Below are 21,583 nucleotides of genomic sequence, written 5' to 3'. Positions count from 1 at the left end.
CAGAGCTCTTGCTAAGGTGATGCAGTTATTTGGTGTAAGGAAGGGTCTAGCTGCTCTGATTAGCTTACAGGTGTAAGCGGTGGCCGAGGCCGTGGAGTTTACTTGCTTTTTGAAGGTGAGAGTAGAAACTAAGTAGAAACCAAGAGTTTTAACTTCCTTGGCTACTGTGATGTTATTATTATCTATGATGAAATTAGAATACAGATGGCCTAATTTATTGAGATTTGCCGTGGGGCCGACTATGAGGAGTTCCGTTTTGTCATCATTCAGGCATAGTCCATGAGAGGCCATTATGCCTGGATGATGATACAATCTGTTCACGAAGGCCAAATCCTTGTCGTAATCCCCCCCATCAACGGGATGAGGATCTGTGTATCATCCGCATAGTTAGTGTAGGTGATACCCAGGCCATCTAGATCAGGGGTGCACAACTGATTTTGACAGAGGGCCGAAAGTACCTTACATGAGGGCTATAGTGGGCCGAAAAGTAAAAGTGGGCGGGGCGGTAGGCGGGACATGTCAGGAGGCTTTTTCAACCCCCAATTTGTATTAAACACATGGAAAAAGATATGTTTTTGAGGGGTAACGATTTTTATTGCATTTCAAACTTACATTTTGTACTACACATTTTCCATTGCTATCATTTATTTCAATTTAGTTATTGTATATCGTCTGTTTAATTAAATTATATATCTTTTATTGACCCTTGATTGGACATTCCGTTATTTTGGACTGCTATAGTTTGCTGTTTGGGTTACCCAAGAGGAGTATGGCCTTCGTTGAGTCAGGTTTCCTCAAAAAAGCAAAGGCTGTACATCTCCTAACTGTGCCTGTTTTAGCTTTATTATTGAGTTCACTCTTGGAGGGCAACACTATGCCCCATGGCTCCCATCCCCAACCAAACACTATGCCCCATGGTCCCCTCACCCCCAACCAAACACTATGCCCCATGGCCCCCTCACCCCCAACCAAACACTATGCCCCATGGGCCCCTCACCCCCAACCAAACACTATGCCCCATGGCTCCCACCCCAACCAAACACTATGCCCCATGGCCCTCACCCCCCAAGCAAACACTATGCCCCCTGTCCCTCACCCCCCAAGCAAACACTATGCCCCCTGTCCCTCACCCCCAACCAAACACTATGCCCCATGGCCCCCTCACCCCCAACCAAACACTATGCCCCATGGCCCCCTCACCCCCCTAACCCCCAACCAAACACTATGCCCCATGGCTCCCACCTCCAACCAAACACTATGCCCCCTGTCCCTCACCCCCCAAGCAAACACTATGCCCCCTGTCTCTCACCGCCAACCAAACACTATGCCCCATGGCCCCCTCACCCCCAACCAAACACTATGCCCCATGGCCCCCACCCCCAACCAAACACTATGCCCCCTGTCCCTCACCGCCAACCAAACACTATGCCCCATGGCTCCCAACCCCAACCAAACACTATGCCCCATGGCCCCCTCACCCCCAACCAAACACTATGCCCCATGGCCCCCTCACCCCCCTAACCCCCAACCAAACACTATGCCCCATGGCCCCCTCACCCCTAACCAAACACTATGCCCCAAACACACTCAAGCATGCACCCATACAGACCTGAACCCCCACCCCCCAAATCAACACACACACAAACATGCACCAATACAGACCCGAACCCCCCACCCCCCAAATCAACACACACACAAACATGCACCCATACAGACCCGAACCCCCCACCCCCCAAATCAACACACACAAACATGCACCCATACAGACCCGAACCCCCCACCCCCAACTCAGCACACACACACACAAGCATGCACCCATACAGACCCGAACCCCCCACCCCCCCAACTCAGCACACACACAAACATGCACCCATACAGACCCAAACCCCCCACCCCCCAAATCAACACACACAAACATGCACCCATACAGACCCGAACCCCCCACCCCCAACTCAGCACACACACACACACAAGCATGCACCCATACAGACCCAAACCCCCCACCCCCCAAATCAACACACACACAAACATGCACCCATACAGACCCGAACCCCCCACCCCCCCAACTTACCACACACACACAAACATGCACCCATACAGACCCGAACCCCCCCCCCAACTCAGCACACACACACAAACATGCACCCATACAGACCCGAACCCCCCCCCCCCCCAACTCCAAACCCCCCCCAACTCAGCACACACACACACACATGCACCCATACAGACTCAAACCCCCCACCCCCCCAAATCAGCAAACTCTCAAACAAGCACCCATACAGACCCGAACCCCCACCCCCCAACTCAGCACACACACAAACATGCACCCATACAGACCCGAACCCCCCACCCCCCCAACTCCAAACCCCCACCCCCAACTCAGCACACACACACTCAAGCATGCACCCATACAGACCCGAACCCCCCACCCCCCCAACTCAGCACACACACACATGCACCCATACAGACCCGAACCCCCCACCCCCCCAAATCAGCCAACTCTCAAACAAGCACCCATACAGACCCGAACCCCCACCCCCCCAACTCAGCACACACACAAACATGGACCCATACAGACCCGAACCCCCCACCCCCCCCCCCCCAACTCCAAACCCCCACCCCCAACTCAGCACACACACACATGCACCCATACAGACCCGAACCCCCCACCCCCCCAAATCAGCACACACACACACCCATACAGACCCGAACCCCCCACCCCCCCAAATCAGCACACAAAAAACATTCAAATCAAAACATCCATACACATCCGACACCCCCGACCCCCGCATCTCAACATACACACAAAATACATTCAAATACAAACATTCACACCCCCCCCACATCTCAACATACACACAAAATACATTCAAATACAAACATTCATACACATCCGACACCCCCCCCACCCCCGCATCTCAACATACACTCAAAATACATTCAAACACAAACATTCATACACATCCGACACACCCCCTCACCTCAACATATACACAAAATACATTCAAACACAAACATTCATACACATCCGACACACCCCCTCACCTCAACATATACACAAAATACATTCAAACACAAACATTCATACACATACACATCCGACACACCCCCTCACCCCCGCATCTCAACATACACTCAAATACATTCAAACACAAACATTCATACACATCCGACACACCCCCCCACCCCCGCATCTCAACATATACACAAAATACATTCAAACACAAACATTCATACAAACAAACAAAGCAAAACAAACCCGACACACAAACAGACCACTTACCGGAGACGTGCTGGAAGGCAGGCAGGCAGGTAAACTGGAAGTCGCAGGAATCGCACTACGGCTGGCATGGTCCAAGGCTGAAATGCCTTCCGGCATCAAGCCTTATGGGCCACGCCAGCCGTAATGCTGGCCCTCCATTGGTGCAGCACACACGCATTACGTGGCTCGTAGGAGCGACGTGATGCGTGTGTGTGCTGAGCCAATGAGGGCCAGTGTTTTCACCGGCCCGGAAGACAACAAAGACTTTCCTAATGGAGGGCGGCCGCGGGCCGCCCTCCATTAGGAAAGTCTTTGTGCCTCGCGGGCCAGTCAAAAGGGCATGGCGGGCCGCAACTGGCCCGCGGGCCGTATGTTGTGCACCCATGATCTAGATCATCGAAAAGGGGCTTTGTAAAGATGTTGTACAGAGTGGGCGAAACGCATGAACCCTGAGGCACACCGCAGGTAATAGGTATGGGGTCCGCAGCTGCTGAGGGTGCGAAGACCCGCATGGTTCTTTTATCTAAGAAGGATTGAATCCATCCTATGGCTTCTTGTGAGAAATGGGTAGCAGAGTCAAGGTGGTGGCAGAGAATCTTGTGATCAACTAAATCAAATGCTGCTGAGAGGTCAAGCAACAGTAGCAGTGCTGTATTACCGTTGTCTCTCAGGGTGTCTATTTGTGCCTTGAGGTCAATCAGTGCAGTTTCTGTTCCGTGTTGCGGTCTGAAACCTGACTGACGTACTCCTAGGAGGTGGTTACATTCCAAATATTGTTGGATTTGGAGGTACGCTACCTTGTCAAGGATTTTAAGCAGGAACGGTACTGTCGCAATGGGATGATAATTAGTGGGAATGGATGGGTCAAGTGTAGGTTTTTTTTTTTTTTAGGAGTGGGCGGACCCACGATTGTTTCAGGTTGTTGGGAATGGTGCCGGTTGAGAATGAGGCATTTATAAGCTTAGTTATGAATGGGCAGAGGTCCTGTGCGGCACCCTTTATAATTTGTGCTCGGCAGGGGTCACCATGGCAGTTGGACGGTTTGAGAGTTAGGATGACTTTTAACTTCTAGAATGGATACTTTCTTGAAGTTGAAAAGGGGTTGTGGTAGTTCAGAGGGGGCGAGAGGTGAGGTGATCGGAGGCAGAGGGGCAGTGATGTTGTTAGAATTAGAGGCGAGTAGGTTGTTGTTAATTTTAGCCTGAAGGGTCGTCATTTTGTTAGCTAGGGCACTCTGAATACTGGTAACACCACGGGGCTTGGATAGGCGTTTCCATTTCTTTGATATTGTGAACAATTCTTTAGTATTGGAGTTAGCTTGGGTAATGCGCAGATTATAAGATTCTTGTTTGGCAAGGATTATTTCTTCTTTGTACAAGGAAGCTAGTTTTGTGAGGTTGTTTTTGTTAGTAACTGAAGTAACTGAAGGGTCTAGTCTCTATATTTGTTCGCATTTACGTTTCTCTAATCTAATAGCTTTTAGGTGGGGAGAGAACCATGTGTTGATATGTTTTTTCTGTTTGCACTTTCTAGTTTTCAGGGGTGCTATGGTGTCTAGGGCAGAAAGCATTACTTTATTGTACTCTTCGACCAGAGTAAGTGGGTCTGTGGATGCAGGAAGAGAATTCAAGGTGGGGAGGATCAGAGGAATTAGTTTGTTAGCTGTAATGTTCTTTTTATTCCTAGTGGGAATGGCAGGGGCTATGCTGACAACATGATGGGGGACTGTGGCTTCAAAGGAGAAGGAGATCAAGTGGTGGTCGGACCAGGGCAAAGGTGTTATGGCAGTGATGGAAGTTTAGCAGTGGTGTTCCGCTATCCAGTCAAGGGTTCTACCTTTGGTGTGTGTAGCGCCTGTTACCTTTTGGGTAAATCCTAGTTCCTCGATGGAATCATTAATCTGTGTGGCATTGGGATCTAGGGGGTTTTTATAGCCCAGATTAAAGTCTCCTAGGAGAAGATCTTGAAGATCTTCTTCAAAGGAGTCTAGAGTGCATGGAGGTCTGTAGATAAGGTGGATAGATCTAGTTTGAGTATTTGAGATGTTATCTTAGCGGTCAGGAGTTCACACAAGTCTACATTTAGTGGAGAAGCAAGTCTCAGTGCTAGGCTAGTTTTGGCAATTATGGCTAGGCCACCGCCTCGAGAGGTGGTGCGGTCTATTCTTAAGAGGGTATAGTCCTCCGAATAGCTAACATAACCGGTGGGCTGGCTGCTGAATGGAGCCAAGATTCCGTGATAGCAAGAAAGTCAATTTTTTTCAGTTGAAATTAGGTCAGCTGTTTCTGTAGCATGTGCCACCAAAGACCGGGCATTTATTAAGGCTCCTCTTATACCGGGCAGTGTGGTCTTAGTAGGTGCTGGCACGGTATTGTGGAGGGGTCTAGGATAACTGGTGGGTTCTCGACAATGTCAGCTATTAAGCTGGAGTGGGTGCTGAGTATTAGTGGATTTATGTGAAGAGATTTTGGTATTCGGCTGAATGCTTTTTAGGTTTCTAGAAGGGTAGTTAGAGACGGGGTGTAAGGATTTGGCTGGGGGTTCATACATTTTGGGGAGTCTGGCACAAAGTTTAAGATTTCTCTGGGCGAGATTGCATGGTCTGGTGATCAGGTCCTTTAGGTTGTTAGGATCGTTAGGAGGTGTTACAGACGCCGACAAGGACAAAGTGTGAGGCAAGTGTGTCCACAGGAGCAAGCTGGGCAGGTGGTGGCTGAGATCAGAGTGGGCGCTGGTGACTATGTGTGAGGTGGGCGTACGAGTGTCGATCATACGGGCACAATAATCACAGAACTATAGGGCTTGGCGAGATCGGTAATGCTAGTACAACTGTAACAAACGTCACAGTCTGAGCATAGGGCGGGCCGTGCTAACGCAGTGAGGAGAGGTTCCTGTGCCCAAGAACACACAGTATGTAGAAATACACATAGCAAAACACATGTAAGAGTGGGAAATAAGGCTCACACTCTTACCAGGTGAAAAAAATAAATCCTAGAAATCCAGCAAACCTGCTGGGGGACTCTTTATTTGTATTTTGTATTTGTTTATTACTTGTATCGCGCGCCAAACCCAGGGGTAACTGGGCGCTTGAGAATGTAGGTTACAGGTTGCAAAAGGTTATGCCAATAAATAACAAAAGGCATGACCCTGGTTACAGTTGGGTCGATAACAAGTTACAGTGACCCTGGTTACAGTTGGGTCGGTTTACAAGATACACAAGATACACAGATAATAGGCAACGGTGTACGATGGTTGTATTGGGATCTCTTTAGGTAAGGAAAATCAACCATTTATGAGAATTCTCTCTAACAGCCATTTGTATAAATTGGAGGAGTACAAAATTCACCTCACTAGTGAGACTGCAATAGCCATGAACCTTTACTGTGCACACTCACTGGAAAGCCACTTGGAGAATGTGCAATGAAAAAGGAGCTTCTCCCCACCCCGCCCACAAAGTGCGGCTTGCCCAGGGAGGATGCTGCAACTTCGAAAACACCACTGCCGAAGCACTGCTAAAACAAACTTGGGCAACCTGCAAGCAAAAAGGACAAGCTCTGTTGTGTAGCCCGTCCAGCGAGGATACCAAAGGCATACGAAATGTCCTGTAACAAAGTTCTTGCTACCCTTGTTTGCTATGCTGGCTCCGTCTCTTGGCTGCTTAACCTACCGCGCACCCTGTTATCGCGCGGTCCTCTGGTTTTCCTTGAATTTGCATGGCTCGCTTGCCCCTTGGGTTGCATCTTCGCCCCACGCATTCTTCAATCACAGGGCTACCTCGCCTCGTAGGCTACTTGTTCTCCTGCGCATTCCTTGATCGCGTGCGCTCCCTTGCAATCGTACACCAGCCGTGCGTCCTTGCTCACATGCGGGCCCTCCCTCCTCCCTGTCTCCAGATCTCTGGTCCTCTCTAGGCTGTACTACTGCAACAGCCTCTTTCTAAATCTTCCTGCAGCTACGCTCCCTCCTCTACAACTCATCAAGAAAAGGACTACAAGACTTTTTTTTGGCCTCCAGCCCAGGGATTGTATCTCCCCAGCTCTGAAATCCCTTCACTGGCTCCCATTGGCGGCAAGGATCAAGTTCAAGACCCTTTGCATTGTCCACAAGACTTTCTGGGCCTGGGACCATACTACCTGCAACTCGCTCTTCCTAAATATCTGCCTTCTCAAGCTCTCTGCTCTTCCACCTTTAACTCTCTGAGGGTCAGTCGCTTTTCCAGGCAAAGAGTTGGGGGCAGATCTCTTTCTTCAGCTGGGACCTCCCTCTGGAACAGCCCTCCCTGCCTCTCTGAGACTTTAGCAGAACCATCTCTGGTTCCGGAAGCAACGGAAGACCTTTCTCTTTGCTTCTGCCTTCTCGCTTCCTCTCCCTTGCTGATCACCTGCCTGTTCATTGCACTGGTCACCCTCTGAATTCGGGCCCAGGTCCTTGCCTGTCCAACTGCAATCCTACACTGCCTATTGGCTCCCCTGCACTTGTGGTCTGTATCTGTAACCCTACAGCCCCCCTCTCTTGCACTTCTTTGCCACCTGTTCGCTGCACCCTTGTTGTTTTCTCCTTTGTCCCGCACTTCTCCATCCTCCCTCTACCCTCAGCACTTCTTCCCTCCCCCTTTCCTGCTCTTGCACGTTCTGAATTGCCAAACAGAGGATAGGTCCTTATCTCGCCCCCTCGGGGGAAGCGGGGGTGAAAAACCAAAGATGCAGCGTACCACTTGGTTGAGAGTCCTCAAAAGGTAGTAACCCAGGGAAACCCTCACTACATACCTGAATCAAGGACAATGCTGCAAATGGAGCTTCCTGGCGTATGGAAATTGGGGACTAATACAGAGGGAGCCCCGAGTAGTGTTGAGTTAACTACAGGCTTCATACGGCCTATGCCCAGCCTCAAGTGAGATATCACCTGTAGGTCGTTGGGGCGATCTGCACTGTATTTTTGCGTTTGTTTTTGAATTTTTGTTTTTACGTTCGTTAGTTCAGTTAAAACCTTGGTTGACACATGGCTTTGGATGTATACAAACTCATGATGGCAGCTGAAAGTCACCTGGCCCCTCCCCCCCCCCCCCCATTGACAACACCGTCCCTGGAGATACATTAGCTCATCAAAATTTGAATTGTGTGTCACTTAATGTCAAAGGACTGAGCTCCCAAGTGAAACGAAAGTCGATTTTGTGACACCAGAGAGACTTAAACTGTCCAGTGATCTTCCTGCAGGAGACAAATCCTCCCTTTGGATTTTATTCGCCTACGGAACAAAGACTTCCCTAAACAATTCATAACCTCTAGCGGTTCAAAGACTGGGGTAACAGCTATCCTATTGGCAAAAGGCATCTCGTTTGAAGGAGCTGGACACTATACAAGACCCAGGAGGTCGATCTATTGGAGTCAAAGGTATGTTACTGGGTCACATTTATTCCCTAGTCTCGATTTAAGCCCCCAATGAGGGACAAGATCAATTCTTCAAAGATTTAGAAGCCATAGTTCTTCCCTTCCTGGAGGGTCAGGTCATCATTGGAGGAGACTAACAGGGTCCCTGACCCCACGATGGGCAAAACACATGACCTCCCCCTCTCGGGCAGAGATTTCGAGATTGCCTTAGGTATTCTTCACTTCTTCAAGTCCCTGGGGGTGGTGGAAGTGTTACACCGAGGGGAACAAGACTATCTTTTTCTCTCACGTCCATCGCTCCTCTTCCCGTATAGACCCATTTCTAGTGTCCCCCAATTTACGCCATTTATCGACAGGGTGTCCATTGCCTCCAGGGTGCTCTCCGATCATGCCACGATTCTTTTGCGGGTTAGAATCTGGGATCCGCCCCCCCCCACCCTAGGCTACAGTGGTGACTGTATGACCCAATCCTAAATGACATGGCCCTTAGGGATGTGGTTGCTAAAGCGATATGGGAGGATGTGGTTGCTAAAGCAATATGGGACTATTTCCGGGAAAACCCCACCAGACTCCCGTCTTCAGCAACGACATGGGATGCCATGAAGGCCGTTATTAGGGGAGTCTTAATAGCCCTCACTGCAGCTTACTACAAGCAGAAAAAACCGGCTCAAGCTCAGTTAGAACAGGAAATCTTGGCAATAGAGGGGAAATATAAAAGAGGTTTGTCCCCTAAACTTCACTAAGCCCTACAAATTACCCCAAAACAAGCTTGAGGCGCTTTACGCTGAAGAGACAGCTCACTCTCTTTTAATGACGAAACAAGGGTATTATGTCAAAAGCAACAAGGGCAACCAAATCTTGGCCAGGAAGTTAGCCCAATCTAAAAGACGTAATACTATCATAGGCCTAAAAGACCAGCAAGGGGTGACAATACAGGGAACAGGCTAAACTGCAGTTAGCGAAATCCCACCTTATGGAAACAATGGTGGTACCTCCCCGATCCCTAGAGGGACAAAAGCTGTACATTTAAGTAGCCGCATTACCACACCTCCCCTCAGGGAGCTAAAGAAGCCCTAGAATCCCCTATTCACCTGGAAGAAATGGACGCAGTAATTAGATCCCTGAAATGTAGAGCTCCGAGCCAAGATAGTTTTTCAACTAAATTTTATAAACTCTTCCGAGCCCAACTGGTGTCCTCTCTGACGGCTCTCTAACTCTTTCAGAGAATCTGGAAATATAACCTCCTCTATGCAGACCTCTGCCACTATTCTGATGCTAAAACCCAACAAAGATCAGAAGGACTGTGCCTCCTATCGGCCAATCTCTCTTTTAAACATTGATGCAAATATCTATTCTAAAATATTGGCCAAACGCTTGGCTCCACTTCTTCCAGCACTGATTGATGCTGACCAAATGGGTTTCGGCCTGGGGAGAAAAACTGGGGACAATAGTAGAAGAGCCCTGAATCTGACAGAAAAAACAGCAGGGCAGGGCAAACTGGCCCTTCTGGCACTAGATGCAACTAAGGCGTTTGATAAGGTGGATTGGGCCTTCATGCAATTAACCGTAGAGGCATTTCATTTTGGTCCTTCCTTACGTAGAATGTCTCGGCCAACGATACATCCCCTAACACTCTACTCTGGGTAAATAGGGAACAAACCACCTCTGCCCCCCTCAGATGTGGGACGCAACAAGGATGCCCTCTCTCCCCTCTCATATTTGCCCTAATTATGGAGCCCCTCGCTCAGTGTATATGCAACAATCCACAATCATGGTGATCATGATAATGGGGTTCCCAACAAAGTATCCCTTTGTGCTGATGACGTCCTGCTAACATTAACCAACATCCGACCCTCCCTTCAAGCGGCCCTTCAAGAACCATAGTTCTTTGGCCAAGAGGCAGGTTTCAGAATAAATTATAGTAAATCCGTGGCATTGGGGATGGGGCTGTCGTCACAGGAAATTCTCTCCTTTCAATACCTCTGTCCAATCTGGTGGGACACAAAGTAAATTGAACACTTGGGGGTTCGCATCACGGCCTCACCTAAGGACTTCTTTGAGTCTAATTTCCCCTCCCTTTTTAAGACTCCATAAACAGATCTGGAGAAATGGGCGACTCAGGATCTCTCTCTAATGGGACCGATTACTGCAGTCCAAATTAACTTACTCCGCCGTTTTCTTTATTTCTGCTCGTCCCTTCCTGTGGAAATCCCGAAAAATGTACTTGACCGCCTCCAACAGGAAAATTCTGGGGTTCATCTGTCGGGGCAAGAAGGACAGGATCCCTAGGAGGGTGATGCTGGGAGGTGCCCGGTTGGGGGCTTGGGGTTCCAGACTTGTGCAAGTACTCTGTGGCGGCACAGATTTCACATCTCCTGACATGGATGTTCCCCTAACCCCCACCAAAATGGGTTGACATTGAACAGTCCAGACTCACACTCCCCCTTTTCTGCCTTTTGTCCCCAATACAACACAGAAACAATGGATGGCAAAACCTGCTCTCCTCCTCAAAAGCTACTCTAAAGTCATGGGATGGGGCTTCGAGATAGAAAAAGATCCCTAGAGGCATGGGCCCACTCTCACCAATCTTTCACAGTCCTGCCTTTTACCCTGGTATGCAGCCGGGAGCTTTTTGAAATTGGAGGCGAGGAGGCCTTCAAACGTTAGCCTAGCTATTTGAAGGAGGCCAAACACGTATGTTTGATAGCTGTAAAGTGATATTCCAACTTTCGGAGTCAGACAGGTTCTCTTATGCACAGCTACGGCATTGGATCACACAACAGCTGACTAGACAAAAAGTCACACGTGCCCATAGTCCTATCAAGCTTTATTTATTTATTTGCATTTATGAAGCACACAAAAACAGCCCAGTGGCATTGTGGCACTGCTGCATGGAATCAGCTTAGTTACATTAGCACATAGAGGTACTTAGTAATGCAGGATGTGTTACTTGGAGGACGATAATGCTGCACAGGGTTACATAGTGTGTAGCATATCATTACATAGCACATACATACAGCTGTTTATAGTCTAGGTACACAATTGGGTCGGCATGGGGATGTTAGCAAGGTTATGTGGGAGGTTTAGGGAAATAGGGGGTCATTACGACCCAGGCGGTAAGTACGCCAACTTTACCACCATGGTGTAAACTACGTTTCCACCATGGTGGATGGCGGATTTACCGCCCCATTCCAAGGTGAGTGGGGCAGTAAATCCCCATTTCCCATTTTACCCTTCCCCATTCCCATTTTTGCCCCATAGGGCATAATGGGAGTGGGGAAGGCGCTAATTACGCCACCGTAAATTACGGTGGCGTAATTAGCACCAAGGCGGTTTAACGCCATGGATTTTAACGGCTGCTAGAAGCAGCCGTTAAAATCGGAATCAGGCGTTAAGGGTTAACGACGGCGTTAACCCTTAACGCCTGAGTTGTAATGAGGCCCATAGTCTAGTTTTGATGGCTTTTGTGAAATACGAGGTGTGAGGGTTCAGATCTGAGGGCGTGTGGGAGGGAGTTCCATTGCCTGGCAGCGATGAAAGGGAAGCTTACGCCCCCTCCTCTAGTACTCTTAACTATGGGTACCGGAAGCAAGTTGGAGTAGGGTGTTCTTGTGGGTCTGGAGGTGTGGGGGAATGATGACTCTCTGAGAAATGTAGGGCGGGGCTGTATGATGGTTGCATTTGTGGGTAAGAGCAAGTGTTTTGAAGGACACATTCGCAGACGGGCAGCCAGTGGGCTTGTCATTTGGCTGGGGAGTTGTGTTCCTTTTTAGGGATGCCTATAGCGGCACGTAAGGCGTTGCTTTTAATGGTTTGAAGTTTGTCAAGGTTTTTCACAGTGGTGCCAATAAAGAGGACGTTACAATTGTCCAGTCTACAGCCGATTAAGGCTCTAGCAATAGACCGTTTGCGTTGGCGAGCAATAGCCTGGAAGAGTTTAGAAGTTTGTGTAGTAGGCTGCGGGGGCGACGGCACTAACTTGTCTGGCCATAGTTAGGTTAGCATCTAGGTAGACTCCAAGTGTTTTCACTGACTGGGATGGTAGTGTTGTCGATATTGAAGGATGAGTAACAGTTGTCAAGTTTTATCCGCAAGTTGGTAGGAGCTAGCAGCAGTAGTTTTGTCTTATCCCCATTAGGCAAAGCCAGTTCTCAGCCATCCAGGTTACCGCCCTGGAGGGCCTGCAGCATGGAGGGCTCTCCAAACTATACAAACTCCTGAGGGATGATATGTTATCCGGGCGCCCATCTTACATGAGTCGCTGGGAGACGGACTTCGGCCACCCGCTAGAGGACCAATCTTGGCTAGACATTTGGACCAGAAACCACTCTTCCTCCAGATGTGTGACCAACAACGAATGTACCCTAAAACTTTTATTCTGTTGGTACTCCCCAGTACAGCTACACCATTGTCAGACATCAGTGGCACCAAACTTCTGGTGAATCTCTGGGGCACCAGGGTCATATTTTCACATGTGGTGGGACTGCCCGCTTATTCACTCCTCCTGGGACGGTATAGTAGCCATTACAGAGGCCACCACCGGCACCAAACTCCCAATGTAGCCTAAGGCTCTTCCTCTAGGGGCTCCAATTGAAGCGATATATCCTAAATCCGGTGAACGATCTAAATGAATTAAACTACTCTTGCTGGATGGACGTATTACGATTGCCCGCTGGTGGCAGTGCCCAGAAGGGCCGGTTCTATCTCTTTGGTGGATTAAAGTATGGAACATTTTAGTGGCAGAAAAAGTTACGGCAGCAAAGGAAGGAAAACTACAATTTACGAACATGTGGGCCCCCTTTTTTGGACTACGATCAGATTTTCTCAGCCTTAACATTTAAACCCAATTCGGCAAGACTTTACCTGCAGGCTCCTGACACCACGTAGCAGCTGGATTACTTGGGAGGGAGATACAAAAGGGAAATGGGGTGCTCAGCTCGCCTGAAAGTGCGCAAGACGTATTATCTGTACTGCATAATTTGTCTCCATTTGCCTTACACAGTATACTTTTTCCATGTGCGCAACCGAATAATAAAACGTTTTTAAAAAATGCAATGGTGAAAACATCTAAAATTCGCACAGAAAACTCAGAAATATTCACTTCCAGCAAATCATCAGTAATGGTGCCTGTGATACCCTAACAATAGTGCCAAGTGTGACGACATAACCAAAGCACGCATTTTCAATATGAAACCCCACAAATTCTTCTATTCTAACATTAGACCAATCATGCCTGTATTATCTACCCTGTAAATAAAATATCCTATGGATGCATCAGCAAAACTTTAAAATGACTGTAGCAATAATCCATCCCCAATGGCAGCAATCAGTAAAATGAACAAGTTACTCTCTTACCTGGTAACGTTCTTTCGATGGGATGGTCCGACGACGTATTACATATCTATGACAGTAATCACCACAGCTGTGCCGCTTCGGAAAATCTTTCGGCGTCTGCGTCCTGAGTCGATGACGTCGATACGCCGTCCTCGAGGGCCTCCGTCGAGCCGACGTCACCAGATGTTATAAATAGGACGCACGACTCCCGTAGCCTCAGTTGTAGTTTTTTCCCCAGAACGTGTGGCACCAATCTACTGCCAGTATGACCACAGAAAGCCTTGCGTAAACGTAAGCTGCAATCACATAAGAAATTCTGTAGCGGGGTATGCAGGGAGGGAGCGATATGGAATACGTCGTCGGACCATCCCATCGAAAGAACGTTACCAGGTAAGAGAGTAACTTGTTCTTCGAGGGGATTGGGTCCTCTGACGTATTCCATATCTATGACAGACTCCCAAAGCAGTACCAACATAAGGAGGTGGGAAAAGAATTTAGAATATACAAATTTAGAATGTCCAATCAAATTGCAGAGTAAAGGACCGCCTTGCCAAAGGCCAGATCCTGCCCATGGGAAGAATCTAGGGAGTAGTGACGTACAAAAGTATGAACCGAAGCCCAAGTGGCTGCTTCACTGATGTTACGAATAGGAACACCCCTTTGCAGAGCAGTAGAGGCAGCCATACCCCTAGTCGAATGGGCCCGTAAGCCTACCGGAGGGTCCTTACCCGCCAGGCGGTAACACTCAGAAATTGCCAAGATAATCCATCTAGACAAAGTCTGCTTAGTCACAGCTTGTCCCAAACGTCTTCCAGCGTAACCAATGAAGAGCTGATCGACTCCCCCGTATCACGAGGCATCCCCGACAAAGCCGCCTCAAAAGGCGTTGAGGGCGTCTATGGAATCGGCGTTGACGTTGAGCGCGGCGCCGACGGCGTCGACACCGCCTCCAGGGCGGAGCCCCGAGCGTGTCTCTCGACAGCCTGGGCGCCGATTGCGTTGACGACTTCCTCGGAGGTGGGCCTCGAGAGAGTGTCAACGACCTCGGGCCGCCGGCGTCAAAGTCTTCCTTGAAGACTGCACAGGTTCTCGCGGTCTCGAGGCCATCGAGGACCGGGACCTGGAACGGGCATGCCTAGAGCGACCATCCTTGTCCGACTGGGACCTCGAAGGCGCCCGGCGGTCGCGACGACTGCTCGAGTCTGAAGGGGGACAAGGGGTGTCTAGCACGGCCTCGACCGGCGTCCTCAGACGGCGCGGGCGGACGGACGGACGGGAGCCCTGCGATTGAAAAATCACCAACATCTCCTTTCAGAAGGAATCCCATTCCTCAGGAGTGGAATGCTTGTTGGGACAAGCAACCCGCCGACGGGCGGAGTCCTCAGAAGAGGACGGGGAAGGCGACCTGTGACGGCGCTTCCTGGAGTGCCTTGACGAGGCAGAGGAATGGCGGGACCGACTCCAAGACCGAGAACCCCCAGTTTCATGACGACGATGCGGAGAGTCGCCCCTCGAATTGTCCGTCGAAAGACCAGTGGAACACGATTTCTGGGGCTTGGCCACCCTACCGACCGACTTCTTCTTACGCTCCCGCAAGGCCTTCGATGTGCGCGATTGGCAGTCGACACAGTCGTCCGTATCATGGTCCTCCCTGAGGCACCAGAGGCAAGCGTTGTGCTTATCTGTTAGCGACATCTTGGACCCGACACTTCTTAAACCCGGTCCCAGGGGTGGAAGAAGCCGAAGACCTCATGCTTACAAGATCTCCGAAGCGAACACTTTCGCGGAAAAAACTGAACTGAGGCTAGGGGCGTTGTGCGTCCTACTTATAACATCCGGTGACGTCGGCTCGACGGAGGCCCTCGAGGACGGCGTATCAACGTCATTGACGCAGGAGCCGAAAGATTTTCCAAAGCAGCACAGCTGTGGTGATTACTGTCATAGATATGGAATACGTCGGAGGACCTAATCCCCCTCGAAATATGCTATAGAGACAGGAGCCTTACCTGATACAAATGCTGTACATGATTTTCCAAAAATACTTTGGTCTCTGAATAAAGTCGCTCTCCAAGAGGTTCTGGATAAGCCACACATAAAGCGTAAATATCACTGCACTTTAGTCAAGGAGTACAATTTTCAAATACAGATTTAAGTTCAAGCTACAACCTTTTTTGTGCATTAGATATTTATTTTTAAGAAAAAACAAACACATGCCTCTTGAACATTACAATTTGTAAGAGGATTCCAGGCAGCACATTACAAGTGGCAGTAGTAATTGTTTCCTGTACTCCTATTACATCAAACCCACATGGAATTCAAATGTTCTACCACTGAAAAGACTTGGACATCAATTAACTGAAAAGCAGAATGATTTTTTAAAAGTTTAGTGAACATGAATTTAAAAATCAAATGAGTACGTTTCTGGTATCATTACTTAACGGCAATAAAAATAAAAATAAGCAAATGTAATAATCTTGCTGCATATTAACGAATTGCAATTTCTTTCACTTAATTTGCCGCAGGTTTTAATCTTTCCATAATGTAAAAACCTGTCTGGCTCATCATAATCTAGTCCAATTATAAAATGGATATCAAATATCAGCCTGGTCTAGAAAACATCATGATCATGCCCACAGGTGACGAGTGGTTGGCTTAAAGAACGGTACATGCTTTTGCACAGTTTGTACATTTTAGCCTATGACTCATTTTTTTCCTGGTGCCTGCTGACCCCCACCAGGACTGCCCATAATGAGGCACCCCATCCTATTAACAAAGCCATTAGTTTATACAGACATGTGCAAAAACCCAGTAATCCCAGCATCAAATTAAGATTAGTGGTTCAAGTAGAAATGTAACATACCATTAGAGATCAACTTTACAAGGGCATCTGTTACATGCTGCTTAGAGGCTTCAAACTACTTTAATTAAAAAGTCTTCCCGATTAAAAATAGTTCATCTTTAAACTGAAGGTCACATGGCACCACACATCAATCGCATATTTTCCTTTTTTATCCGGAAATACTTTGTCTTTTACTGATCAAAAACAAAACTTTCTTTTAAAGCCAGTAGTAAAGAACAGAAACCATTTGCTGCAGTAATCCTATAATCATTTTATGTGGAGTTTAGCCTGAATCATATCAGTCAACAATAGTTACTTCTTAAAAATCAAAGACTTTTTAAAAGCTAGGGCAACAGGATACATTTTTATCATGTTATCAGTCTTGCATCAAAAAGCAAACGATGCAAGTTTGATGCAATGCAAACTTTAATTTATTCAGTTTTGTTAAAATATATATTGCCAGTCTCATGAAAGCCTGATTAGGATTTCTATATCAAAACGAGCGAGAGGTTAAGGTATGCAAGATGATTAACCCATCAATGTTCATTAAGCAACAATGGATACGAGTTACACTGGCAATTGCAGACTGAAACATATTGTGTATATTTAATCTGAGCTTACTCCAACAGTTCCAGGCAGTATTTACTATATTCCCGACTTTGTTTTGATATTCAGCAGATACACATTTTCATTTTCTAGCCACCACATGCAAATAACTGCCTACAATTTTGTTTATTCCAATTACAAAAAAAAAAAAAAAACAGTGATACCAATTCTACTCCAAACGGGACCCCCGACTTGCGCTGTCGTTTGTTTTTAATCTAGTCTATCGGTGACTGCGTCTGCAAGCCGAGCTATCGTTTAAAATGCTAGGATAACTGTGGTGGAGGAGTCTTTAACATATGCTGTGCAATCTGTACTTGTGCTGGCCTGGAAGTTAGGCACATAAAGAAGCAAAGAAGGAAAGCCATTTTCTTGCACCAGCTTGCTGCGTGCTTCTGATAAAATTCAAGCAAAGAGGCAAAATATCAGCACCGTCAAGAATCGGGAACCCAGGTAAGAGGGTGCCACTGGATGGGAAGCCCAGCTACGAAAGGAGAATCCATAGCATCGTTTTTTGCCTCTTTGACTGTTACATTCTGAGGAGAAGCAAAAAGCAAAAGGCAGACACTGCAAAAATCAAGGGGACAATCGTGTGGACTTGAAACTCCCCTGATGAGAAGGGGAGCCAGAAGAGCCCAGATAAAAGAAGCCAGTACCACAAACCCAAAGGGTGAAATGGACCGGAACAACTGGAGAAGACCTAGGCAGGTACCATTGATCAAGGACATGCTGATTTGTGGGAAACAGAGTACCATTATCCTAAAATAATTCTAACTTTCAAATGCTGAATTGTGAGAAACTGGACGGGTATAACGTAAATGTGTAAAACCATAACGTATTTGAGGAAATTGAATACTGATGCCAATTGTGTAGGGAACAAAACAAAGGAACACTACTTCAGAATCTCAGCAACTCCTACATTTTTTATCACTTGAAAGCAAAGTTGAATCATACTAAGAAAACTGTTAGTGATTGTTCAATGTGACATTTCTAGGACCAGGGCAAAATAAAATTCTAAACCAACCTTCTATGTTCTTGGTTAATAAAGATATATTTCTAAAAAAGAAAAACGATTGCAACAAAATAATAAAAAGGAATATAAATATTCTCAATAAAAATACTAAACACCGGACATAGGGGTCTGCCCCTTCTTCCACCCACACAGCTCCAAATATTTTCAGATGGTAGTATTGGCAAACAAGTACCACAAGAAAGACAGCTAATAGTTTTACTATTCTATCTTATGAGGAATCTTGAGGGATAAAATGGATCTTTTAATTGGAAGGAGTTAGTAGGTGCAAAAAAAGTATATCATTTTTTTTATTGTGAATTGGTTTACAAGAAACTTTACATAAGATAGAAAAATGCATAGTTAAAATGTACAATTCACTAACAGAACACCACGTTTACTACACAGATTATAAAATAATTTAAAAAAAAAATAATTAGACATGTTATCGATAAAAAAAACAAATGACACAATAAATGGAATACAAGAGTTTCAGTCTAACTTTCCTTATCACTAGGCATAGTTGCTTCAATATCATTTAAGAAATGCACCACAGAAATGATCAGAGACACATTGTTTTCCCACATAAATCTCGACCACAACAGACGTCTAGAATGGTCAAATAAGAAACTATTTTGGTCTTTGCACAGTGCGATAGCTCTGATCCCATTCAGTGATTGACACTCTTCAGTGTTTAAGGCTTTCTATACCCACATTCAAGTTGCAAAAACGACATCCTACAACAGTATCGCCGAACTTCGTAGTGGTCCAATCTCTCGTCCTCTCTCTAGATTTGATCTGATTTAATCTGAACCGCATGTAGGTCTTGCGACTCTTCATGCAAGGAAAACACATTAAATAAGATAACATTTCACCTCTCTTGCACGGAAACCCAGTATAATCCATAAAGGTTGAGTAATTGGACAAAGCTTCCACTGTCAATCTCCAATCATCCTGGACATTTTTTTTCTTCACCATCACAGGGTTTGACAACAGCTTGGGCGCCGAAGAAACTATTTTATACAACAGGTTTTGCATCTCGTCCCGAAGACAGAAATTGTTATTGCCGACCCTTTATCCAGAATGTGTTTAAGTCCACTGTAAAGTGAGTTCTGAGAAGAAGCCAAAACCCTTATCTATCTAGTACTTTACAGCCGGAAGAATTGAAAATCAACATTATTTTCCAAAAATATGTTTCATGCGCGCTAGGAGCGGACAATCTGGCATTTGGAACTTGTTTGCACATGATTAAAGAGGATGTATTCAAAAGATTGTAACCAATGTAGCGGATAGAAGAAACCAGCTTCACTCTCTCAGAACCAACCATTTAACCAGTTTTTGGTTTCTTAGCTTTCGAAAAAAAATAACTACCTTCGATTTGGTACCATTTATCGTAAGATTATTCTTCAAGCAGTACTCAAAAATTTTTCTTTTTGGGAGGCCTTGTGGAGGCCTTGTGGAGTCCTGCCAACCAGGATGAGCTTGTCCGCGAAGGCCAACCAATGGATCTTCAAGTGGCTCAATCTAACTGGCACCAGTTCAGAGCTGTTCCACAAGTCCTCTGTCTTTTTCAGGTAAGCATTTAACAATGTGGGTGCCAAAATGCACCCTTGCCTAAGTAGCAAGTTGACAAGAATCAGCTTAGAGACCCTCCCTTCATGATTCAGATGAACTCTCAGAATAGACTTTTATAGAGCAGAGAAATCAACTGTACAAGTTTAGGTGGAATATTGTATTTGAGCAACTTATTCCATAGATGCGACGCACAACACATTCGAAGGCTGATGTCAGATCCAGGGATGCCATATATATGTTAACCCCTTCATTGTGCTTGACTTTATATAGCAGATGTTTAAGAATGGTGGTATTCAAGGATGTGCCCATGTTTTGACGAAACCCAACTTGCAATGGTGATGAAATGTTATGTTGATTCAAGTGTCTGTTGAGATCTCTCAGCAGCAAAGTCATGAAGAATTTGCTCATAGCATCCATCAGGGCGATAGGTCTATAATTATCCGGATCGTTAGAATCGCCCTTTTTATATATGGGAATGATAATAGACCGTGACCCAGACTCCGGAACAATACCAGTCGCGAAAATACTATCAAAATGGGGTTTTTAAAAGAAATTCCTAGTCCAGTGGATCTCTTTTTAGTAGAAATGGAGAAAGAGCGTCTGGCCCAGCTGCCCTAGATGGCTTGAGTTTTTTGATTGCCCATTCTATATCTTCCAAGGACAAGAACTAGGGATTACAGGACACCCCTCACCCCCAAAGGATCCCAAAGGCCCTTAAAGTACTCTGGAATAGTACATGTATTGCCAAAATAAAATCACCCGCGTAGATTCCTGAATAGAGCTTGCGCCCACTTGAGCTTTATGCCCACCTTTAGTATTGATAAGATCCCAGAATCTCCTACAGTTCGATTTAATAAGAACCTTCATCATGGTCTCATTGTCTCTGAGATACAAGTTAAATGTCAATGATGTCCCAAAGTTGCGAATGCGTTGGCCAACCCGCCTCTTCTCAGTTAGACATTCATTGATAGGGAATGCCTTGGGCTTTAATAGCCTCAGATCTTTCTGTTTTTGTTTCTTTGAGGCCTTAATTCTAGGATCAAACTGATGAGGGTAGATTGTTTTTGAATCCTTGACTTCCTCTGCAGATATTACTGCTTTAATGGATTCAATCAAGTGTTTTTGGGTCCAGGGGTTTTTCATTTACCTGAGAAAAGGTTGAAGGTACAACTCCCAGCCCATCACCCTGCTTCAACCCCCTGGAAAGAGAAGACAAATTAACCTGTTGTACAGTTTGGCACCCCAACAACACACCTGCCCCTTTCTGTCCAGTCTTACAGCTGCCAGTATGGGACATTTCGTGGACAGCAATTTGTTTTTTTAGGTTAAAGGCAATCATTACATGGTCTCCGGCTGTAATGTTCAAGGAACCCATAGTGCTACACATATGTTTAAGGGATGAGGAGACAAAGAAGTAATCAATCCAAGAAACCACATTGCCTCTGTGCCAAGTATAAAGGTCAACCCCCATGGTGATAACAGTCTCAGTTAGTTGTAAATTCCACTCAACCATAAATGAGCCCAAAGTCAACCCCACTTCAAACTATTTTTAAGGGAGTTAAAGTTATATGGAG

General features: G+C 46.5%; 1 protein-coding gene across 1 annotated transcript in view; it reads right to left on the bottom strand.

Moving 5' to 3' along the window:
• CUL2 (cullin 2) overlaps positions 1–21,583 on the bottom strand; it is a 1,882,542-nt gene that overhangs the window by 1,570,501 nt on the left and 290,458 nt on the right. Inside the window, exon 4 of the mRNA XM_069648039.1 lies at positions 15,990–16,092. Coding sequence (XP_069504140.1) covers positions 15,990–16,092 — 103 coding nt within the window. The remainder of the gene's footprint in view (positions 1–15,989; positions 16,093–21,583) is intronic.

Source organism: Ambystoma mexicanum, chromosome 2q (assembly GCF_040938575.1).
Source record: "Ambystoma mexicanum isolate Mex_15411 chromosome 2q, UKY_AmexF1_1, whole genome shotgun sequence".
NCBI lineage: Eukaryota > Metazoa > Chordata > Amphibia > Caudata > Ambystomatidae > Ambystoma > Ambystoma mexicanum.
The sequence above is the reverse complement of the archived record's forward strand: the minus strand, read 5'-3'. Positions and strand labels throughout refer to the sequence as shown.